Source organism: Podarcis vaucheri (assembly GCF_965113315.1).
Source record: "Podarcis vaucheri genome assembly, chromosome: 6".
Classification (NCBI taxonomy): Eukaryota; Metazoa; Chordata; class Lepidosauria; order Squamata; family Lacertidae; genus Podarcis; species Podarcis vaucheri.
Genome location: NC_138764.1, coordinates 58,842,633 through 58,861,771, shown reverse-complemented (window position 1 = coordinate 58,861,771; position 19,139 = coordinate 58,842,633). Strand labels below are relative to the sequence as shown.

Sequence of the window (19,139 nt, the reverse complement as noted above, 5' to 3'; positions counted from 1 at the left end):
ATTTGGGTAACGCAGACTATGCTGTTTGATACCACTGCCTTCACTCTGCCAGTGACTGAGCTGAGCTGTTTTCCCTTTGCAGTGTGTGTGCTGTATACTCAGGGCATAGAGACCAAGCAGTGGAGAGAGGTATGTATCTGCATTTATTTTCATTTTGACTGGAACAGGTCTGGTCTTAGAAAGATGCTGGGTGATCAAAACCTGCATTTAATTCCACTTTTCTGCCTCCGATGCCTTGGGCAGTATTTGCAAATGATTTCCCTGCTTTGTACCTCAATTTTCTCACCTTTATGGTTCATCTCCTGAAATACAGGCCCGGTGGGGCCGGCCCACATTACTACCTGCACAGCTTTCCCCTCTATTACATGGAAGACCACTAGGGGGTCTCTATAGGGCCCAGCAAAGCAACATGGATACCATATATTATTAGTAGGTGTGGTGCAGGTGACATTCCAACTCTAACCAACTGAGCTTTCCAGGATGCTGTGCTGTCCAGGATGCTATGAGCATATAAGTGGAGCCTCTGGTGGGTGCAAACAACAAGCAGCCAAAAGCCAGAGAGAGAGAAAAATAAAAGGCAAATGAATACGACTTGCTTCCTGAGTACCCTTACAAGCACATCCTGCTATAGGTATTGGGCTGTTGACTTAGCTGCTGTGAGTGCATGAGATAGCAACTCCATTCTGCCAGCATTAGCCAAACAGTGTAACTGAGCATGTTTCCAGCCCCTAAAGATGCTCAATGAACTATTCTCCTCTTCTTCTCATCCCAGCTAGCCTCCAGGAGAGCCTCCTTTATTTCTTGGTGACTTTCTATGCTATTAACCAGGCATTGGCAAACTCCGGCCCTCCAGATGTTTGGGACTACAATTCCCATCATCCCTGACCACTGGTCCTGTTAGCTATGGATGATGGGAATTGTAGTCCCAAACATCTGGAGGGCCAGAGTATCCTTAATAGTATCCTTCTGAAGTGGCTATATCGGAGGTGGGTGGTACTGCTTTGTGGTGGTTCTGGCGCCACTTAGATGGGTGACTCCGTAAAGTAGTGCTGGAGGAATATTATTCAGCCCCTTGCTATTGAACATCTGCATGAAACCACAGAGTGGGGTCACCCAGAGTTTTGGAGTGCATTGTCATCAATATGCTGGTGGCACGCAGCTCTGCTTCTCCTTTTCATTGCCAGAGGCTGTTTTGGTGGATGCACTGAACTGGTGCCTGCCTGAGATAATGGACTGGATGAGAGCCAGTAAACTGAAGCTCAGTCCAAATAAGGCAGAGATACTGTTAGTGGGTGGTTCTGCTGTCTGGGTAAGTGGCATTCTCCCAGCTCTGGGTGGGGTCTCACTCCCATTGATGGAGGAGGTTCATAGCTTGGGGACACTTCTGGATCCATTATGGTCTTTGGAGTGGAGGCGCCCTTATCTGGATGCTGGTAACCTGTATATGCCCTGGTATCCTCATGGTTAGATTACTCTTATTTTTGGGAGTGCCTTTGAAGATGGCTTGGAAACTGCAGCTGCAACAGTTGTTTTGTGGCCAGACTGAGGGTTCAGTCATATAACGATTCTACTCTGGCTGCGCTGGCTTCTGGTATGTTTTCAGATCCACTATGAAGTGCTGCTTTCAACATATAAAGCCATATACGATTGAGGATCCCAGTACTTTACAAACAACTCTTCCAGCATGAACCTAACCAGATCCATAAGTCAGCATCTGAGGCCCCCCTTGGATGGTCTCATCTTATAGAAGTATGGGGGGCTATTACAAGAGATGGGGCATTTTCAGCAGTAGCCCCAGACTGTTTCCAGGAAGGCCCACCTGGCCTCAGTGGTATCTTGTTGACACCAGCTCAAGACTTACTTTGACTGTCAAGCATTTGGTTGCTAATTTGTATCCTCTTCACTGGCTTTGCTGACGATTGTTTTAATGGTGATTGATTATATTAATGTTTGCAATTAATCCAGAATGCAGCAGCTAGACTGGTGACTGGGAGTGGCCGCCGGGACCACATAACACCGGTTCTGAGAGATCTGCATTGGCTCCCAGTACGTTTCCGAGCACAATTCAAAGTGTTGGTGCTGACCTTTAAAGCCCTAAACGGCCTCGGTCCTGTATACCCCCATCATTCTGCCCGGACGCTGAGGTCCAGCGCCGAGGGCCTTCTGGCGGTTCCCTCATTGCGAGAAGCAAAGCTACAGGGAACCAGACAGAGAGCCTTCTCAGTAGCGGTGCCCACCCTGTGGAACACCCTCCCTTCAGATGTGAAGGAAATAAGCAGCTGTCCTATCTTTAAAAGACATCTGAAGGCAGCCCTGGTTAGGGAAGTTTTTAATATTTAATGCTGTATTCTTTTTAACACTTGATTGGGAGCCGCCCAGAGTGGCTGGGGAAACTCAGCCAGATACGTGGGGTATAAATAAATTATTATTATTATTATTATTATTATTATTATTATTATTATTGGAGGTTTTAAATTGCTTTTATTTTTATATAATCACTTTTAGTCTCTGATTTCATGTAGTTGTGTATTATTTTCTTATTTATTCCCAATATGCATTACCTTGAGATCTTGGGTGCATATAAGGAGATTATTTTGATATATTTATATAAAATGCATCTCTCTCACTCTCTCCCCCTCCACCCCACCCCCATATATACACACACAAATAAACACACATCCACATTCATGTGTGTCTTTATACATATGAAGCCTTATTTACCTAGGGATCCATCAGCCACGCCATCCCCGGACCTTGGAGGGAACAAAAGTACCAGGAAAGCAAAATCTTCTTTGGAGAAAAAGAGTTTATTGAAATCTGTGCACAGAGACAATCTGTACACAGAGACAACCAGCTGGATAGCTCCTGAAAATACACTGGCTGTACCACAAGACACTTCAGCAGACTTTCTTATACTTTCTGAGCACTCTTCCCCCTCCCACACCTTCCCCAGACTTCCCCAATCGGCTAGCAAATGTTCAACTTATTCCCCTATATGGAACATCCATATTGCTTGCTAAACACATTTTATTGCTTGCTAAACATTCCTGTCTTTCTGCTAACCAAGCACTCCCTCCCCTCTCCTTCATACACGTGTCTTTTCTCATTCTTGCATTAGTAAGCATAAGACAGGAAAAGGGGCCTCTTTAGCAGGCCTGGTTGGTTATTGCTAACAGCAGCTTTAGCAGGTCTGGTTATTTCTTGCTTACAGTAGCAGCTTCTGCTAGCCAGCAAGGCAGGAAATGGCCTCTGACAGATTTAGCACACAGCCGGTGTCTGCTAGCTGCTAGCTGACCACATTTTGCAGAAGTCAAATTAGCTCAGAATTTGCTTAGATCCAAGATACAGAGAATATTAAAAAATCCTTCTTAGGTACAAGGTACAAGGTATAGAGAATATAGAAAGCAACCCTTCCCTCTCCCTTCACTCCCTCCTCTTCTTATGAACAACCTAATACTTAGGTTCGTTCTGGGGTAGGGGTCTATAATCTCTCATGAAAGCAATCACGCGAGGTCCCATCATGCGAGACATCATTTTTTCCATCATATGTTGCAAGCATTGCATTAAGCAGGGTATACAGAAGCAGAAAAGCAATAGAAGCATTATTGGGCCTATCACCATAGTAAATATCCTCCCCATCCATCCACCTGGGAAGATGCTATCCAACCAAGACATATCCCAGCCCTCCCAAGTTTGTACAGGGACATGTGCCACCTTTTCAATGCTAGCCGCCAGATCACGGATAGCCTCGCCATGGTCTGAAACGTTGAAACAACATGCTCCATTTCAGCCATTTGTAACCACCTATTGTAGGAGTTATGGGCACCCCATTCAGTCATCAAACGGGAAATGTCGGCAAGGGAGGTCGGGGGACTTTTTCCTGCCTGTGCCAATACACATGTGGGCTCTCCAACTAAAAAGAAAAGGAGAATCATCAAAGGTATAGATGGATTACGTTTCTTCCCACAAATACGATACCGTTCATGCCAACAGAAATACGAGAGCATCCATATGACAAGGGCGGTACATATCACTCCTACCCACCAAACCCAATATCTCCATGGTTCCTCCCACCAATATTCAGGGGGTGTGCTCATTGTTGAAGAGCCCACTGATATTTGTGCCCGACTACCTGTTGAGCCTCAAGGATGAGAGCCCACCGGTGAGCTGATGCTCCCACTATGTGGGTCAATTTTTCTACTAACCCTGTTGGGTGGATTGAACTCTCGTGCTGCCTCCCTAGTGACCAGAGCATATGGAAGCTGAAATCCTGGGGTGGCAATTCTTACTGGCACTTGTTTAGCAATTTCAATGCACACCTGGTTAAGGCTCCCACCCCTGCAATACTTGCATTAAGATAGGTTCCGTCCCATCTATCACCTGGATTAAGAGTAGGACCTGGTCTATCAAATGAGGTTGGTACAGTGCTCTACCTCCCAGATAACAGTTGACTACCCTCCCACAACAGCAAGAGCGGTCCAGAACTCGATAGATTTCGATCGTCTCTGCAACTTCCCGTATGAGCACTATCCACGCGTGCTGGACAGTGGTGTGGGAGAGGAGCCACAACGGGGCAGTGGGGTGTTTCAATACGGCAATCTCATCAAACCCCAGTTTCCAATAGCCAAAGAGCACGCCATCTCTTACCACCGGCAAGACGAACCAGTCGTAGCAGAGGCCAGCAGGCCAATAAGGGCGGTATGGCTCAGTGGGGTCAGGGCTGTGGGGCATAGAGCAGATAACAGAAAAAAAAGAAAAGAGAAAGTCCTTATGGAAATATTAAATGTCCTGGTGGACTTCCTGGATTAGTCCCGGCACGGATTTTCACGTTGGGGACGCTGCCCGCGGGCGCCCCTCCCATCCAATTCTTCAGCTGTGCGTTGAGATATCAGCTTCCGGTGTGATATCAGCAGAGCGGTCGTCTGCCAGGCATTTGGAGATAATCAGCTGAAGGGAGTTCTCTGGATCTGGTGTAACTGTCCAGTTTGAAATGGCTTTCTTTACTGAGTAGGGTGGACCCACGGGGTGATGCCAGCAACCTTCACAGCAGTAGGTGTAGAAAGTAGCACAGTGTATGGTCCCCTCCAGCAAGGCTGTAGGGGGGGGCTCGCTGCCAGTCTTTCACCCACACTTCGTCACCTGGCTCGAACTGATGCAGCCAACACACAGGGGTCGCGAGCCTGGGTCCACCTGTCGAGACAAAAGAAAACTCGGAAGAATATCTGGACTTAATTATTCAATTGCATATCCTGACCAGCATGTGGGGACAACATTTTGACATATGGGACCGGTCTCCTAAATATAATTTCAAAGGGTGACAGATGGGTCCGTTTTGACGGGAGACTGCGGACCCTGAGTAACGCCAAGGGCAACATGGTCACCCAATTAGACCCGGTCTCCTGTGTCAGCTTGGACAGCTGATTCTTTAGAGTTCTGTTCATTCTCTCTACTTTTCCAGAACTCTGGGGTCTATAAGCAGTATGCAGCTTCCAGTTGATCTGGAGCGCTTTTGCCAGCCCCTGTAGGACTGCATGAACAAATGCTGGTCCATTATCAGATCCTACGGACCTTGGCAATCCATAGCGAGGGATGATTTCCCTAAGCAGGCACCTGGTTACTTCAAATGCCTTTTCAGTCTTTGTGGGCCATGTTTAAAGTCCACAACAAGATCTTCCATAGGTGCAGTTCCACTGTGCTGAATCCCTGGGGGAGCCAGTGGTCCGGCTCTGGGATTATTCTTTTGACATAGCAGGCATTTCCTGGAGATCTGGGCTGCCAGTTGGTAGAGGCGGGCTATATAGAAGCACTTCTCCAGTTGCTTGGTTGTAGCATCTGGCCCCATGTGGGTTGACTCATGGTATCTCTGAGTTATCTGCCGGGACAGGGACTCTGGAATCCATATCCTGTCATCAGGGGTGAGGTACCATCCTTCTTTGGACAATGTCAACTCCTGGGCATCTGCAGTGTCCCTTTCCTGCTTTGTGTAGGCCGGCTTGTCAACGGTGCTTAAAATCTCTTCTGGGATTAGTGCTCCAATGATCGGGGCTGGGGCCAGTTCCCGGGCTGCTTCCTTGGCCGCTTTGTCTGCCAATCGATTTCCTCTAGCCACTTCCCCTGGTCCAGTCTTGTGTCCATAACAATGGATAACTGCCACTGCCTCGGGTTCCCATACAGCATCCAGAAGGTTCAATAAAGCTTGTGGGTGGGCCACCTGGTTTCCTCTGGAGGTAAGCAAACCTCTTTCTTTCCATAAGGCTCCATGGGCATGTAAAGTCAGGAATGCATACTTAGAATCTGCATAAATGTTTATCTTCTGTCCCTTTGCCAGGCTCAGGGCTCTGGTAAGCGCAGTTAGTTCTGCCAGCTGGGCCGATGTTCCAGGCGGGAGTGACTTTGCTTCGATCACCTGGTCTTCCAGGGCTACCACTGCATAGCCTGCCTTCCGCTGCCCAGCCTCAACAAAACTGCTTCCATCCACAAACCATGAAGGCCAGTGGGGGTTTGCCTCGTCTTTGAGATCAGGCCTGCTGGAATATACTTCGTCCATTACTTCAATGCAATCGTGCATCTGCTCCTCACCTTCTCCTACCGGCAACAGGGTAGCTGGGTTGAGGGCGGTGGTGACCTGGAACTTCAAACGCGGGTGCAACAATAGCATCTGGCACTTTCTCATCTTTGCTTGGGAGAGGAAATAGGTACCCTTCATGTCAAGCAGTGCTGGGACTGCATGCGGGGTCACACAAACAGTGTCTTGGCCAAAAATAAATTTGTCGGCTTTGTTCAATAGGGTAGCTACTGCCACAACTGCTCTCATGCACGGCGGTAAACCTTGTTCTGTAGGCGTCAGGCGCTCAGATAGGTATGCCACGGGCTGTTGCCAGCTTCCCAATTTTTGGCATAGCACTCCCTTTGCTGTTCCCTGGTCTTCATCCACAAACAGGGAGAAAGGCTTCTCAGGATTTGGGATGCCCAGCGCTGGTGCTTGCTGCAATGCCGTTTTCAAATCCTTGAAGGCATGCTGTTGCTCTTTCCTAAGCGGCCTCGCCCTCCTCTTCTTCTCCTAACGGTGGACCTCCCGTCTTCAGGGCCATCAACTTCTCTGCCTGGTACTTCTCCTTTTTTCTTCTGGGCCTCTTCCTCTCTCTGATTATAAGTAGTTTGGGCTATTTCTAACATCCATTTCAGGGTGTGGCCCATCTGAATTTTTCGGCAAATATCGGGCGCTGCCTGGGCTACAAAGGCAGTTTTATGATAGGGGCATTGGCAGCCTCATCTGGGTCCACAGGGATATACTGGCGGTAGGCTTCCTTCAGCCTCTTTAAGTAGGCTTCAGGGGCCTCCTCTGTCCCTTGCATTCTCATGTGTGCTCGGGCTTCAGCATGAATTCGCCTATCCTCCTCTGTAGCTAGCAGGGCATCCATCAAATACTGCACATCATAAGAAGTGGGGTTGTATGTTTTAAAAATTGGCAGGGTTTTCTTCAAATGAAGGGTTTTGGTTCTTCCAATTACAAACATCTGCACTAGAGAAGGGGACATGTTGAACTGTATGAGTTCTATTGGGCACAACCCCATCAGGTCCCACGGGGGCCGGAGGGTCATACACTCTATGGAGAGGCATCACTCTGGCCGCGCCCTTCTCCTGTGCTTTATGTGCCCTATGGAGGGTCACTCTTTTCGCTGCCTTTCCCCACTTTTTCTGCCACTTTCTTCTCTGTTCCCCTATACATCCCGCTGTTTTTAACATATGGGGACTGACGTCCACTTCTCATAAGGTTCCACATACTTTCTCAACGTTCTGCCTGTTCCTCTGTTCATATCTTTCCATCACTTTTCAACTTAATCAATCTTCCTACAAATGCCTCATCCTCATCATCCTCTTCTCGTTCCTCCCTTTCTCCATCTTCGCCCAGGTCTAACAATGCATTGTCCACGGGATTGGGGGCTGGGCCATCTGTTCCCTGTGGCGGGGGTGGTGCCTGGGCTGTTGCCGGGGCATAAGGCGGTGGGGGCATTAAAACTTTATCTTCTTCCTTCTCTGAATCCTGGAGGACTGGGGGGTTGTCCTCCTGTCTTCCTGACTGAGCAGATACGGCTGCCTGAGACTTTTTGGCAGCATGACTTCAGCCAAGGGGGGTTCTTTTCCACATTGGTCTTCCATGTGGAAATGTAGGGGATTTGATCAGAACGGTCATTCAAAATGTTCTGATATAATGGATTAATGAGTTGCAAATCAAGGGTCCTGATGGACGGCCAATTTATTCTTTTGGGTGGGCCAATCTAATTCACAATGTCCTCATCTTCCCCTCATCAGCTTGAATCCCCAAAAGCCTTCCAAGTATCTGACATGCAACATAGCAACATACAACATACAAATCACATCAATATAATTTCAACATGTAACACACTAAACACACCAAAATAACTTCAGCATGCAATACACAAAACACACCAAAAATCACAATATATATATATATCCCTCCCTCTTCTGTTCCCAACTTCTGCTGGTGGCACTCTCCTGCACAAACAGTCCCCTTTATTCCTGGTGGCTGGCACTCTACTGCGCAACCAATCCCCTTATTCCTGGTGGCACCTTATTGCCTGTGGCACCCTGCCACAACCAGGGGAGGTTGATCAAGCCTCCTGCCCTTTCCGTCGGGCTGCCCTTTCCGCCGGGCTTACCTTTTTCCGCTGCGGACCTGTCCCCTCGGCGCCGTCTTCTTGTTCTCCCTCAACTAGATGTCTCCACTCCAGAACAGTGTGGCTGGCTCCCCCCACGAAACAGGCGGGGTGCGCACGGGAGCCTGCAAACGCTGCTGAGCTGTTCACCTTGGTTGAGCCTGGCCCTCCGGTCCGTATTGGGGAGGGGGCTTATCCCGGACGAGCCCCCAAAGAAATGAAGCCTTATTTACCTAGGGATCCATCAGCCACGCCATCCCCGGACCTTGGAGGGAACAAAAGTACCAGGAAAGCAAAATCTTCTTTGGAGAAAAAGAGTTTATTGAAATCTGTGCACAGAGACAATCTGTACACAGAGACAACCAGCTGGATAGCTCCTGAAAATACACTGGCTGTACCGCAAGACACTTCAGCAGACTTTCTTATACTTTCTGAGCACTCTTCCCCCTCCCACACCTTCCCCAGACTTCCCCAATCGGCTAGCAAATGTTCAACTTATTCCCCTATATGGAACATCCATATTGCTTGCTAAACACATTTTATTGCTTGCTAAACATTCCTGTCTTTCTGCTAACCAAGCACTCCCTCCCCTCTCCTTCATACACGTGTCTTTTCTCATTCTTGCATTAGTAAGCATAAGACAGGAAAAGGGGCCTCTTTAGCAGGCCTGGTTGGTTATTGCTAACAGCAGCTTTAGCAGGTCTGGTTATTTCTTGCTTACAGTAGCAGCTTCTGCTAGCCAGCAAGGCAGGAAATGGCCTCTGACAGATTTAGCACACAGCCGGTGTCTGCTAGCTGCTAGCTGACCACATTTTGCAGAAGTCAAATTAGCTCAGAATTTGCTTAGATCCAAGATACAGAGAATATTAAAAAATCCTTCTTAGGTACAAGGTACAAGGTATAGAGAATATAGAAAGCAACCCTTCCCTCTCCCTTCACATACACATTATATCTATATATCTATATCAAAATGAGAGCCTCATTGTGTGTGAGAGTCCAGCCAAGGACTGGCCAGTGATGGGGGAAGAAGAAGGAGAGATCCATTGACCTTTATACTAGTCCCCCCCTCCACCCCACCCCTCATGTGTAGCTCTGCCTGCGGAAGGTTGAATGTGCAATCATGTCCTAATTTTGTACAATGCTGACAAAAACCTAATTAATCCTAATTTAAAGCATTCATATCCCCCTCAGTTATCTTTTATAATCACAACTTTCATTAGAGAAGATTGCAATAAATTACACATGGTTAAGCTTAATTTCATTTTCAGATTTTGATGAAGGCGGATGATTCAGAGATATATTTATGCTTATAAAATAAGAAGGTACATTTTACATTAATATGCACTTTAATTGTTGACTGTTGAATGAACAAATGTGGTTTTGGTTTGTCATTTACTCTGTGTGCGTGTGTGCTTTTAGGAAGTTATACAAGACAGTCCAGTCTTGAGAAACCAAAACTAGAAATTAGAATTATACCAGCAAACCACAATGCATATCTCTAGCAGCGGGAAAGGACAGAGCTCAAAGAAATGTAGCAAAAGGTACAGCTGAGCTGGAAAATCCTCAGAGAGGCTTCTCTACTGGGAGGGGGGGAATCAGGGGATAAGGGAAGGAAAAACTAAAAATTTAAGGGGCATGCTGGGCCTATTGCAGTGGAGGCTGGTCCAATCGGGTGAATAAGGTATTGCCACACTAAAACCACCCTGCCCTCAGTCAGCTCCATGGGTGCTTGCTTAGAACTTGCAGGATGTAGCAAATTGCATTTAGTCCCCTCTCTGTAATAAGCGACTTTCCTCAGCTTAATCCAGTGTACTAAAAAGACGGAGACGCTACAGCGGGCCAATGCAAGGACTGCCTGAGGTCGGGCATTATGGAGCTGCTGCTTGGGTCCAAAGCTTATAAATCACCAGGTAAATAAAGCTGTGGAGCAGAATCCCATCTAGCCAATGCCTGAAGTCAACGGTTGCCTACCCAGGGTGGTGTAGCGTCTAGGGATAGCTGTGATGCCAATATGCAGAAGTCATTTCTTGGAAAAAAAGCAATTATTCTTGGCAGGAAGATTCTAGCAATTAGTTTTAGGCAGCCAAGTCCTAATTGAGTGTACCCAGCAACACATGCAAATATTTAGGTACAAACAAATGAGAAGTATACATACAAGGAGGAGTCAATATTGTGATACGTTCTTGGCAATATGGCTCAGGCTATTCTAACCTTGTTTGTTCCCTAGTATAGTAGCACTGATAGTTATCACACATGGACATTCCCTTCCGCATATCTGCAGGCAGCAGGATCCCCGTATCAAAAGCCGCCATATCTGTAAAAAAAGGATCCTTTGAAATGCGGCTGCAGAGCGCTGTCCTGCCTTTACAATACAAACAAGATCCTCATTTATTTGTAATACTGCAGAACCTGCTTTTGTTGGGCTAAAGGAAGGTTCATAGGACATTCTCACAATACTTACTGGCTGAGCTGCTGTTGTAAGAGGAGCTTGGCAGTTGTTTCTCCATGGCAATTAACCTCTCAGTTCTCGCAGGGTGCCTGCTTAGTAAGGGTCAGCTGGCCTCAGGGCAGGGCAGCTTTGTATCCGTGCTGTGAGCCATGATTGTGTGCAGGGAGGTTTGTGCAGAGATATCTTGGGAGAAGTGAGGTATAGCAAGGGTAGCAACATGGTGCCCTGCAGATGTTGTTTGGCTCCATCTGCCATTAGTCCTGACCAACATAACCATCCATCAGGGATCCATGCTCTATAGGCTGTTGGTGTGTGTTTCTTTTTTGGAGAATTTACTATTGCTGGACAGTGGAAGATCAAATCTCCCGTTTGGCTTTCCTGCCCACCGCATGCGCTCAGCTGGAGAAGAGGCCCTCCTGCCTGCGTTGACTAAGGCATGCTGGGCAGAAACAAGGGAACAGGCCTTCTCCACAGCAATCCCCTGAATGTGGAACATAATTATTTAAACATTTGAATATGCATAAAGCAGTGTGGGATGACATCAATGAGCAGACATGGGGGAAATTGCTAGACTGGTTTAATTGTAGGAGGCTTTAAGTTGGTTTAATTGTCTCAGCATAGAATTCAAACCCATTCAGTTTGACACCCCAGGGAAAGGGAAACTTGGAAAAGGAAAAAAAAAGGAATGATAAAATCCCATTCTTTCTTATATTTACTTGCATTTGGAGGATTCCACCCCACTCCTCCAGACGTGAGTGTCTCTGGTCTGTAAAAGACAATTATTGTTTATCATATATTGCCACTTTAACACACTACCAGTGCTTGAAACTTACATTCCAAAGCAGTTAGATGCATCAGGCTGCTGCTGAAAGTATACTCCTCTCTACAGAGTCAGTGCTTGAATTACAGAGGGTGTGTGTGAGACTATCATTTTTGAATTATTGAGGGGACTTCTACCCCACTACCAGCATGTACTGGGCTGAGAGCAGATGGACATTAAGCACACCATTGCAAACTGGAAGCAATTGGTTGATTATGACGCTTTGTTCAAAGTCTATCCACTCTGAAGTGAACTTATGTGAGAGCAAGAGTCACATGACCCCATTCAGCAAAGGTGTATAGTGGGGAGAGAAAGTCGCTGTTCTGTAAAGTCTGGTTTGACCATATGAGCACCACAACATTAAGTTGTATTTGTTTCCCAGGAACTACCTGGGAAGTGGGATTGATTGTTAAAGCACTTTCGGAATGGTAGCTCTGGGAGGCGAATAGGGGTCTCCTTACAACTCTCAGCACCTTTAACAAACTACGGTTCCCAGGATTTTGGGGTGGAAGCCTTGACTGTTTAAAGTGGCATGATACTGCTTTGAATACGTAGTGCAGATGGGGCCAGAGTAGAAGGAAAGACCAGTCTAGTCTTTAGCCTAAACCTGACCCCAAGCAACACAGCACCCATGACTGTCCTGTTGAGGACCATAGGTCTACTGCAGTGGTTTTTAACCAGTGTGCCATGGCACCCTGGGGTGCCTTGGCCAGGGGTGTCACAAGCAACACTGGCCTCTGTCCCTCTTCCTTCCCTCCCTCCTCTGATGCCCTCTCGTGTCCCTGCCTACAAGCTCCACGGGTGAATGGTGCCTCTGGGGCTGGCCAGGGGGTGCTGGTTGCCAGGAGCTGAGGCTGCCCTGGAGTAAGCATGCAAGTGGGTGTGGTAGCACAGCCAGCCAGTTTGCAGGCCTTGCTGTTGGGAATGGACAGACTAGTAGGAGGCCAGGCAGGCAGGCATTGTGCTGGCCTTTCTTGTGCTTACTGTGTGCAAGGCCTGCTTCCCAAGGTAAGGTGCTGGCCTCACACTCACCTTTGGCCAGTCTCCATTGGGCCTCCAAGGCTGGAGACATCCTCTTCCCAGGCCCCTGTGGGGCAGTGTGAGGAGGCACCTCTCTTTGGGGCTGGTTGGGGGCAGCTCAGAGATCAGGGGCAGCAGCAGTGCCTGCCCAGGGGACTCCCAAGGAGAGGGGAGGGGAGGCTGAGGAAACAAACCACAAGGGAGGGTGTTCAAAAAAGGGCAAGAGGCTGTCAGATCTGCAGGCAAGGGGTGACATAACTGGGCTCCTGAGCCCCACAGGGCTGCCACAGAAAGAATGGAGTTGGCCAAGGGAGCAGTGGACTCAAAAAGGTTGAAAACCTCTGTCCTACTAAGAAACAGACTTAGACTCTACACTGCTGTTACATAAGTATACTCTGTTAACTTTAGGTGATCATGTGTCATATTTCACCAAGGACATTTGAAAGACTGTCAGGGGGTAATCCTCTTTTCAGAAGGTGTCTTCTATTTGGAGGGCTGTCCAGTCCAAATCCAGTTGTAACATAAACAACTCCAAGAAGGGACTTTGATGTTGCCTCTCAAGAGTCTGGACAGCAGATTGAGCCAGCACACAGGTCGCCTGGTCCCTGTCTCGATCCTCCCTGTGGTGAGATGCATTGTATTTCTTTTTCAATAAAACATTACTTCTAAATTTGTCCCTATGAACAGAAAGGAATGTAGATCTGTATCCTGTTTTGTACTCAGTTTTACTGATGCATTTCCTGTTTCTTGGAGTTGTAGCCACCCTAGTTAACTTACTAGTTCCACAAGGGAGCCACAACTTCCTATTCCTTCCGTAGAGCCTTTGATGGAAAAAGGAAGGATCACTCAATCCCTTCTTTTGCACTCTGGCAATAGAAAGATCCTGGAGGGTGTGTGTGTGTGTGTGTGCGTGCGTGCTGCCAGAGCAAGTTGCTCATTTTGCTGTGATAACATTGCAAATCTTGGTCAAACATTTCACTGCCTGACAGTCAGGTTTTATTTTATTTTATTTTATTTTTATTAATATCGAGAGAATTGTCAGATTTGTAAGCAGTCATTCAATCCTAACTGTTAGTATAGAATCATAGAATCATAGAGTTGGAAGAGACCACAAGGGCCATCGAGTCCAACCCCCTGCCAAGCAGGAAACACCATCAGAGCACTCCTGACATATGGTTGTCAAGCCTCTGCTTAAAGACCTCCAAAGAAGGAGACTCCACCACACCCCTTGGCAGCAAATTCCACTGTCGTACTTTGGATCAGGAGCTCTGTTTCGAGAATATTGGGCAAGTAGTAAAATGGGGAGCCCCAATTAGTTCTTTGTGATGCTGTCCATGGTATTGCACCTAAACTGAAAAGGAAACTCCCAAACTAAAAAGGAAGAGGTCTGGCATCTCTCTGAAGATGGCATTTGTATCACCCAAATCAGTGTTGTGAGCTGCATAATTGCCGAATCAACACCATGGGCTGTTGTTTGTGAAAGTGAAGAGAGGGAGGCTTATCGAGAGCTCCTGTAGTCATTAACAGGGTGAACTGTGCGCCAAGAAGTCATTGGTGCAAATCCCACTGCAGTCATGAATTCCCTGGATGGGCACAGCAAGTCACCACCACTCAAGTCTCACTCCCCTCCAACCCAGCAGCAATATGAGGATAATAATATTGGCCTGTTTTGCTGCATTGCTGGGAGGATTGCTGTTGGGATGTGCTCAAAGTGCTTTGAGCACCTAGGAAACATTCTATATAGATACCTAGAATGCAAGTGTATGGATTTCTACTCAGAAGTAAGTCCCATTGAATTCAATGAGACATTCCCTGGTAGAACTGCAGCTTAGGCATTCATGCATCTTGAAGGAAAAAATAAAAGAGAAGAGAAGAATGACAAGCAAACTAGAAAATGTCACTTTTAATTATTTAGTTTTTATATATAAGAAATTACAAAATTAAATCATGAAAGTATTCTTTAATGGATGTATTTTTTCTCTCTCTCTCTCCTGAAGCTGCAGGGGGCTGAGTGGGAAAATTGCCTGGAAGTTTGTATAATTTCCCATGAGAAGATGTTTGACTGTGCTGGTGTAATGACTTGGGTGGGGTGCAAAATTCTTCTTTGCTTGTTTGAGTTTGTGATTTCTTTTTCTTTTTCTTTAGTTTTCATTAAAATTCATTAGCATTGTAGTGGAAATTTCTCCTAATATGCTCAATTTTGCCTGATAGATGCATATTTCCCTCTAAAATAATGGTTTTTGTGGGTATGTTTTGCTTAATATATGTATTTTTATGGACACTTTACTCTCGTATGTGCATTTTTCTGCATGTTGCTTGAACTGCATCGCAAAATTCAGAGAAGTGTGAATTTCAAAGGATGGCTGTATTTTCAATGCTTGCATTGTTTTGGAAAGTATGCCTTCCATTTAAATGCAATCTCAATTGAATGTATCACTAATGCTCTGTTATTGCATCAGGGACATGTTGTAGGATATGCCCACAAAAAAACACAAGCCTGGAGGGGCCATTAAGGCTATAGTGTGATGCTTCCTGCAGGGAGGTGGTTTGCTGCCATAGGAAAACTAGGGAAAAGACTAGACTTCTCTTTGCCACACTAGTTTTCTGCCTTCAGGTGTGTGTATGGCAGGAGAACATTTGGATTTCTGGCTCCTGACATGCCAACTAATGTTCTACTATCCAGAAAAAGAGTTTCCTCTTGATTCTACTGCCTGTATAAGCCAATCAAAAGCATGTGAGTTGAAGCATGGGAAACAACTCTTATTAAAACCATCTTGTACCTATTGGTATTTCCCTTGGGCTCACTCTTACACTTTTTGAGTCGTAAAATATACATTGTCCCATTGGACGATGTTGAAATTTGTTTGCTTGTTTAGACTGAGCTGTCTTGATTTCTCCCCTAAGATGGGGACCTAGTCCATTTCACGATTCTGTTGAGGTTCAAAGTCCCCTTGGTGTGAAATAACTTTTAAGTCCAGAGTTGACTTTAATTATTAAAAGCAGGCCCCGTGCCTATCAACTCATCTGCTGCTTCTCAGAACATTTTATGGCATTCTGTGTTATTGCACAATGGACACAAATTAGCACAATGAAGTGGTGGTTAATACTGCCACTCATCACAGATAATTGTTCCCTGAAGCACTGCCCCATATCTGGAGATAATATTTGAGGCTATCTTTGGCTTCCTGTATTATATCTCCACTGCCGTACAGCTGCAAGGCTAGCATTCCCCAGCTCCTACCTATCCACCCATCATCCACATCTCACCTCCCAGTGGAGGCAATAAAGAAGCATGGGGGAAGAATGTGCAAAAGACAGTAACCATCATGGGATGATGTGGAGGATAAAGTAGGAAATTGGTCCTGTTCAGTGCTTGAGCAAATGTTGCTGGCTTAATTGGAGCCTCCGTCTAGGGGTTGAAACAGCTCAACTGTCAGAGCAGCCGCTCAGGATTCAAGAAGAAAGAGCTCTGATTCTGGCATCACCAGTCATTTGGGATGGTATTTTCTGCTCTTCTGTGATTGCGAGCTTGAAAGTTGGTATGGGGTGCAAGAGGAAGCATCAGGAAGCTTCGGTTTCTTTCTAGCTCCTGAATAAAGACTTGAAAGGGTGCTTCCCCAATCTTATCTCAGAAGTGTGGGGGGTGGAAGAACAGGATTTTCAGTGCTCAGGCATGAGAGCGGTGAATAGTTGTAAGAGGCCGTATTTATACTTGTAGCAGTATCAACTTTATCTTAGGAAATGACACTTCAGGCTGGACAAGGAGGTCTGCATGTCTGATTCCTCCCTGGCCCCTGCCAAAACCTTCTTGCATGTAAAGAAATTAAACATGGGATGCGGGTGGTGCTGTGAGTTAAACCACAGAGCCTAGGACTTGCCGATCAGAAGGTTGGCGGTTTGAATCCCCGCGAAGGGGTGAGCTCCCATTGCTCGGTCCCTGCTCCTGCCAACCTAGCAGTTTGAAAGCACATCAAAGTGCAAGTAGATAAATAGGTACCACTCCGGCGGGAAGGTAAATGGCATTTCCATGCGCTGCTCTGGTTCACCAGAAGCGGCTTAGTCATGCAGGCCAATAAAGAGAGATGAGCACCGCAACCCCAGAGTTGGCCACGACTGGACCTAATGGTCAGGGGTCCCTTTACCTTTACCTTTATGCTCTACCTCTGCTGTCAGGGATGGCAAGGTGAGGCAGTTGCCTCAGGCAGCAGGCTGGGGACAGCTGGAAGGGGTGGCAGATCTGTGCCTTGAGGAGTGTGCTGCTTGCTGCCTCCTGTGTTTGTCGCTTGTCGCCTGCCTCCTCCTGCTCCTCCACCCCCGCCCCTCTGCTGCTGCCTGCTCATATTCAGCCTCCTTCAGCTTGCCTGGGCTTCTGTGTGCCACTTCAAATCACCTCAGGCAGAGACAACAGGGGAGGGGGCAGTGGCAGTGGAGGAGGAGGTGGGGAAGGTGCCACTTTCTGTTTTGCCTTAAGTGAAAAAACTTCCTGGGCTGGTGCTCTCAGTGGTAATATGCCTCTAAATACCAAGGGGACGCAGGTGGTGCTGTGGTCTAAACCACTGAGCCTCTTGGGCTTGCTGATCAGAATGTGGGCGGTTCAAATCCCCGCGACGGAGTGAGCTCCCGTTGCTCTGTCCCAGCTCCTGCCAACCTAGCAGTTTGAAAGCATGCCAGTGCAAATAGAGAAATAGGTACCACTGTGGTGGGAAGGTAAATGGCATTTCCGTGTGCTCTGGCTTCTGTCACAGTCCTCCGTGTGCCAGTAGCAGTTTAGTCATGCTGGCCACATGACCTGGAAAACTGTCTGTGGACAAACGCCGGCTCCCTCGACCTGAAAGTGAGATGAGCGCCACAACCCCATAATCGCCTTTGACTGGACTTAACCGTCCAGGGGTTCTTTACCTTTTACCTGCCTCTAAATACCACTTGCTGGGAATCACAGGTGAGCAGAGTGCTGTTGCTCTCATGTCCAGCTTGCAGACTCCTCACAAGCATCTGTTCAGCCACTGTGAGAACAGGATGCTGCACTAGATGGCTTGACCCAACAGGCTTGTCTTATCTTCTTATTTCCCCAAGTAGCTTTGCCAATAGTGCAATTCCCGAATCTCTCCTGAATTCCTTTTTTAAAAAATGGCATTAAGAAACGTTCAGCTTGAAGACACCTTGATCTCTCTGCTTTCTCAAAAAGAGCAGATGCTCAGCCTGTGACGAGGTGGCCCTCTGGGCAAATTGCGAGAATTATTCCACATTATTATTTTAAGCCCTGGCATCTGTCCGTCTCCCTGGTTAACATAACAGATGCATCCTGAGAGTGACTCAGACAAAGAGGTTCCGTTCACCACCTCTGCCTGGCAAGCGTACCAACTATATGGGAATTAGTTTTAATTATATATTGTGCTTAGCTCCTTCTTCAGTCAACAAAGTGTAAATATTTTGAATAGGCAAGCATGGATTTATTTATGCTAAACCTTGTGGTGATGAGATGGAAGGAAAGTGCAACTTTTCATGATCAGAGATGCCGGCCTTTGCTCTGTTCATCATGATTCTTTTTATCCAGGGCAGAGCAGGGCAGGTGCTCCCTCTGGGGGAGCAACGTTCTGTGTTGACCCTGTTGACCTGTGCTGCAAGCTGAGGTTGAGGAATAGGAGTCCTTGGGCAAGAGAAATTCACACTCAGAAATGTGCTTTTCTAGTTTCCTTTTTTCCTTTGCCATAATAAGGCTTACTTCCACAGGATTCTCACTGTATCATGTAATCTCTTTCTTATCATTAGAGTAACTTTTTTGCCTAAATTTCACACTTTGCCTTACAGAAAGAGAGTGAAAGAAATGAACCGCAAGAATAAAACAGGACTTTAAAGCTTTTCCCCCTCTGGCCTATTGCTGAGATGTTTGCATATTAATCCTCTTGCCGATTATCCCCTCATCATCCTAATTCTTGAGTACCATACACAGAAAAATGCCAGCAAGGCCTGCCATGTTTCCATTGCAACTAAGGAATAATGATGCGGGCAAGCTTAAATTTTGGAATGATGATCTAAGATTGGGGCAGAGGCCTGTAATAATAGTGACAGACCCGCCACATGTCCTTATTTTCCAGGGACATCACTGATTTACAGAAGCCATCCCGGTTTCTGATTTGATCCCCAAATGTCCCACTTTTTCTTAGAATGTCCC

The 19,139-nt window shown here is 46.8% G+C and overlaps 1 protein-coding gene across 2 annotated transcripts in view; it reads left to right on the top strand.

Annotated features, from left to right (window-relative positions):
* The window catches only part of LOC309534750 (copine-5), a 141,899-nt gene that overhangs the window by 33,177 nt on the left and 89,583 nt on the right, over positions 1-19,139 (top strand). For both annotated transcript variants that reach the window (XM_082227078.1, XM_082227079.1), the window contains exon 3: positions 83-129. In XM_082227078.1, coding sequence (XP_082083204.1) covers positions 83-129 — 47 coding nt within the window. The remainder of the gene's footprint in view (positions 1-82; positions 130-19,139) is intronic.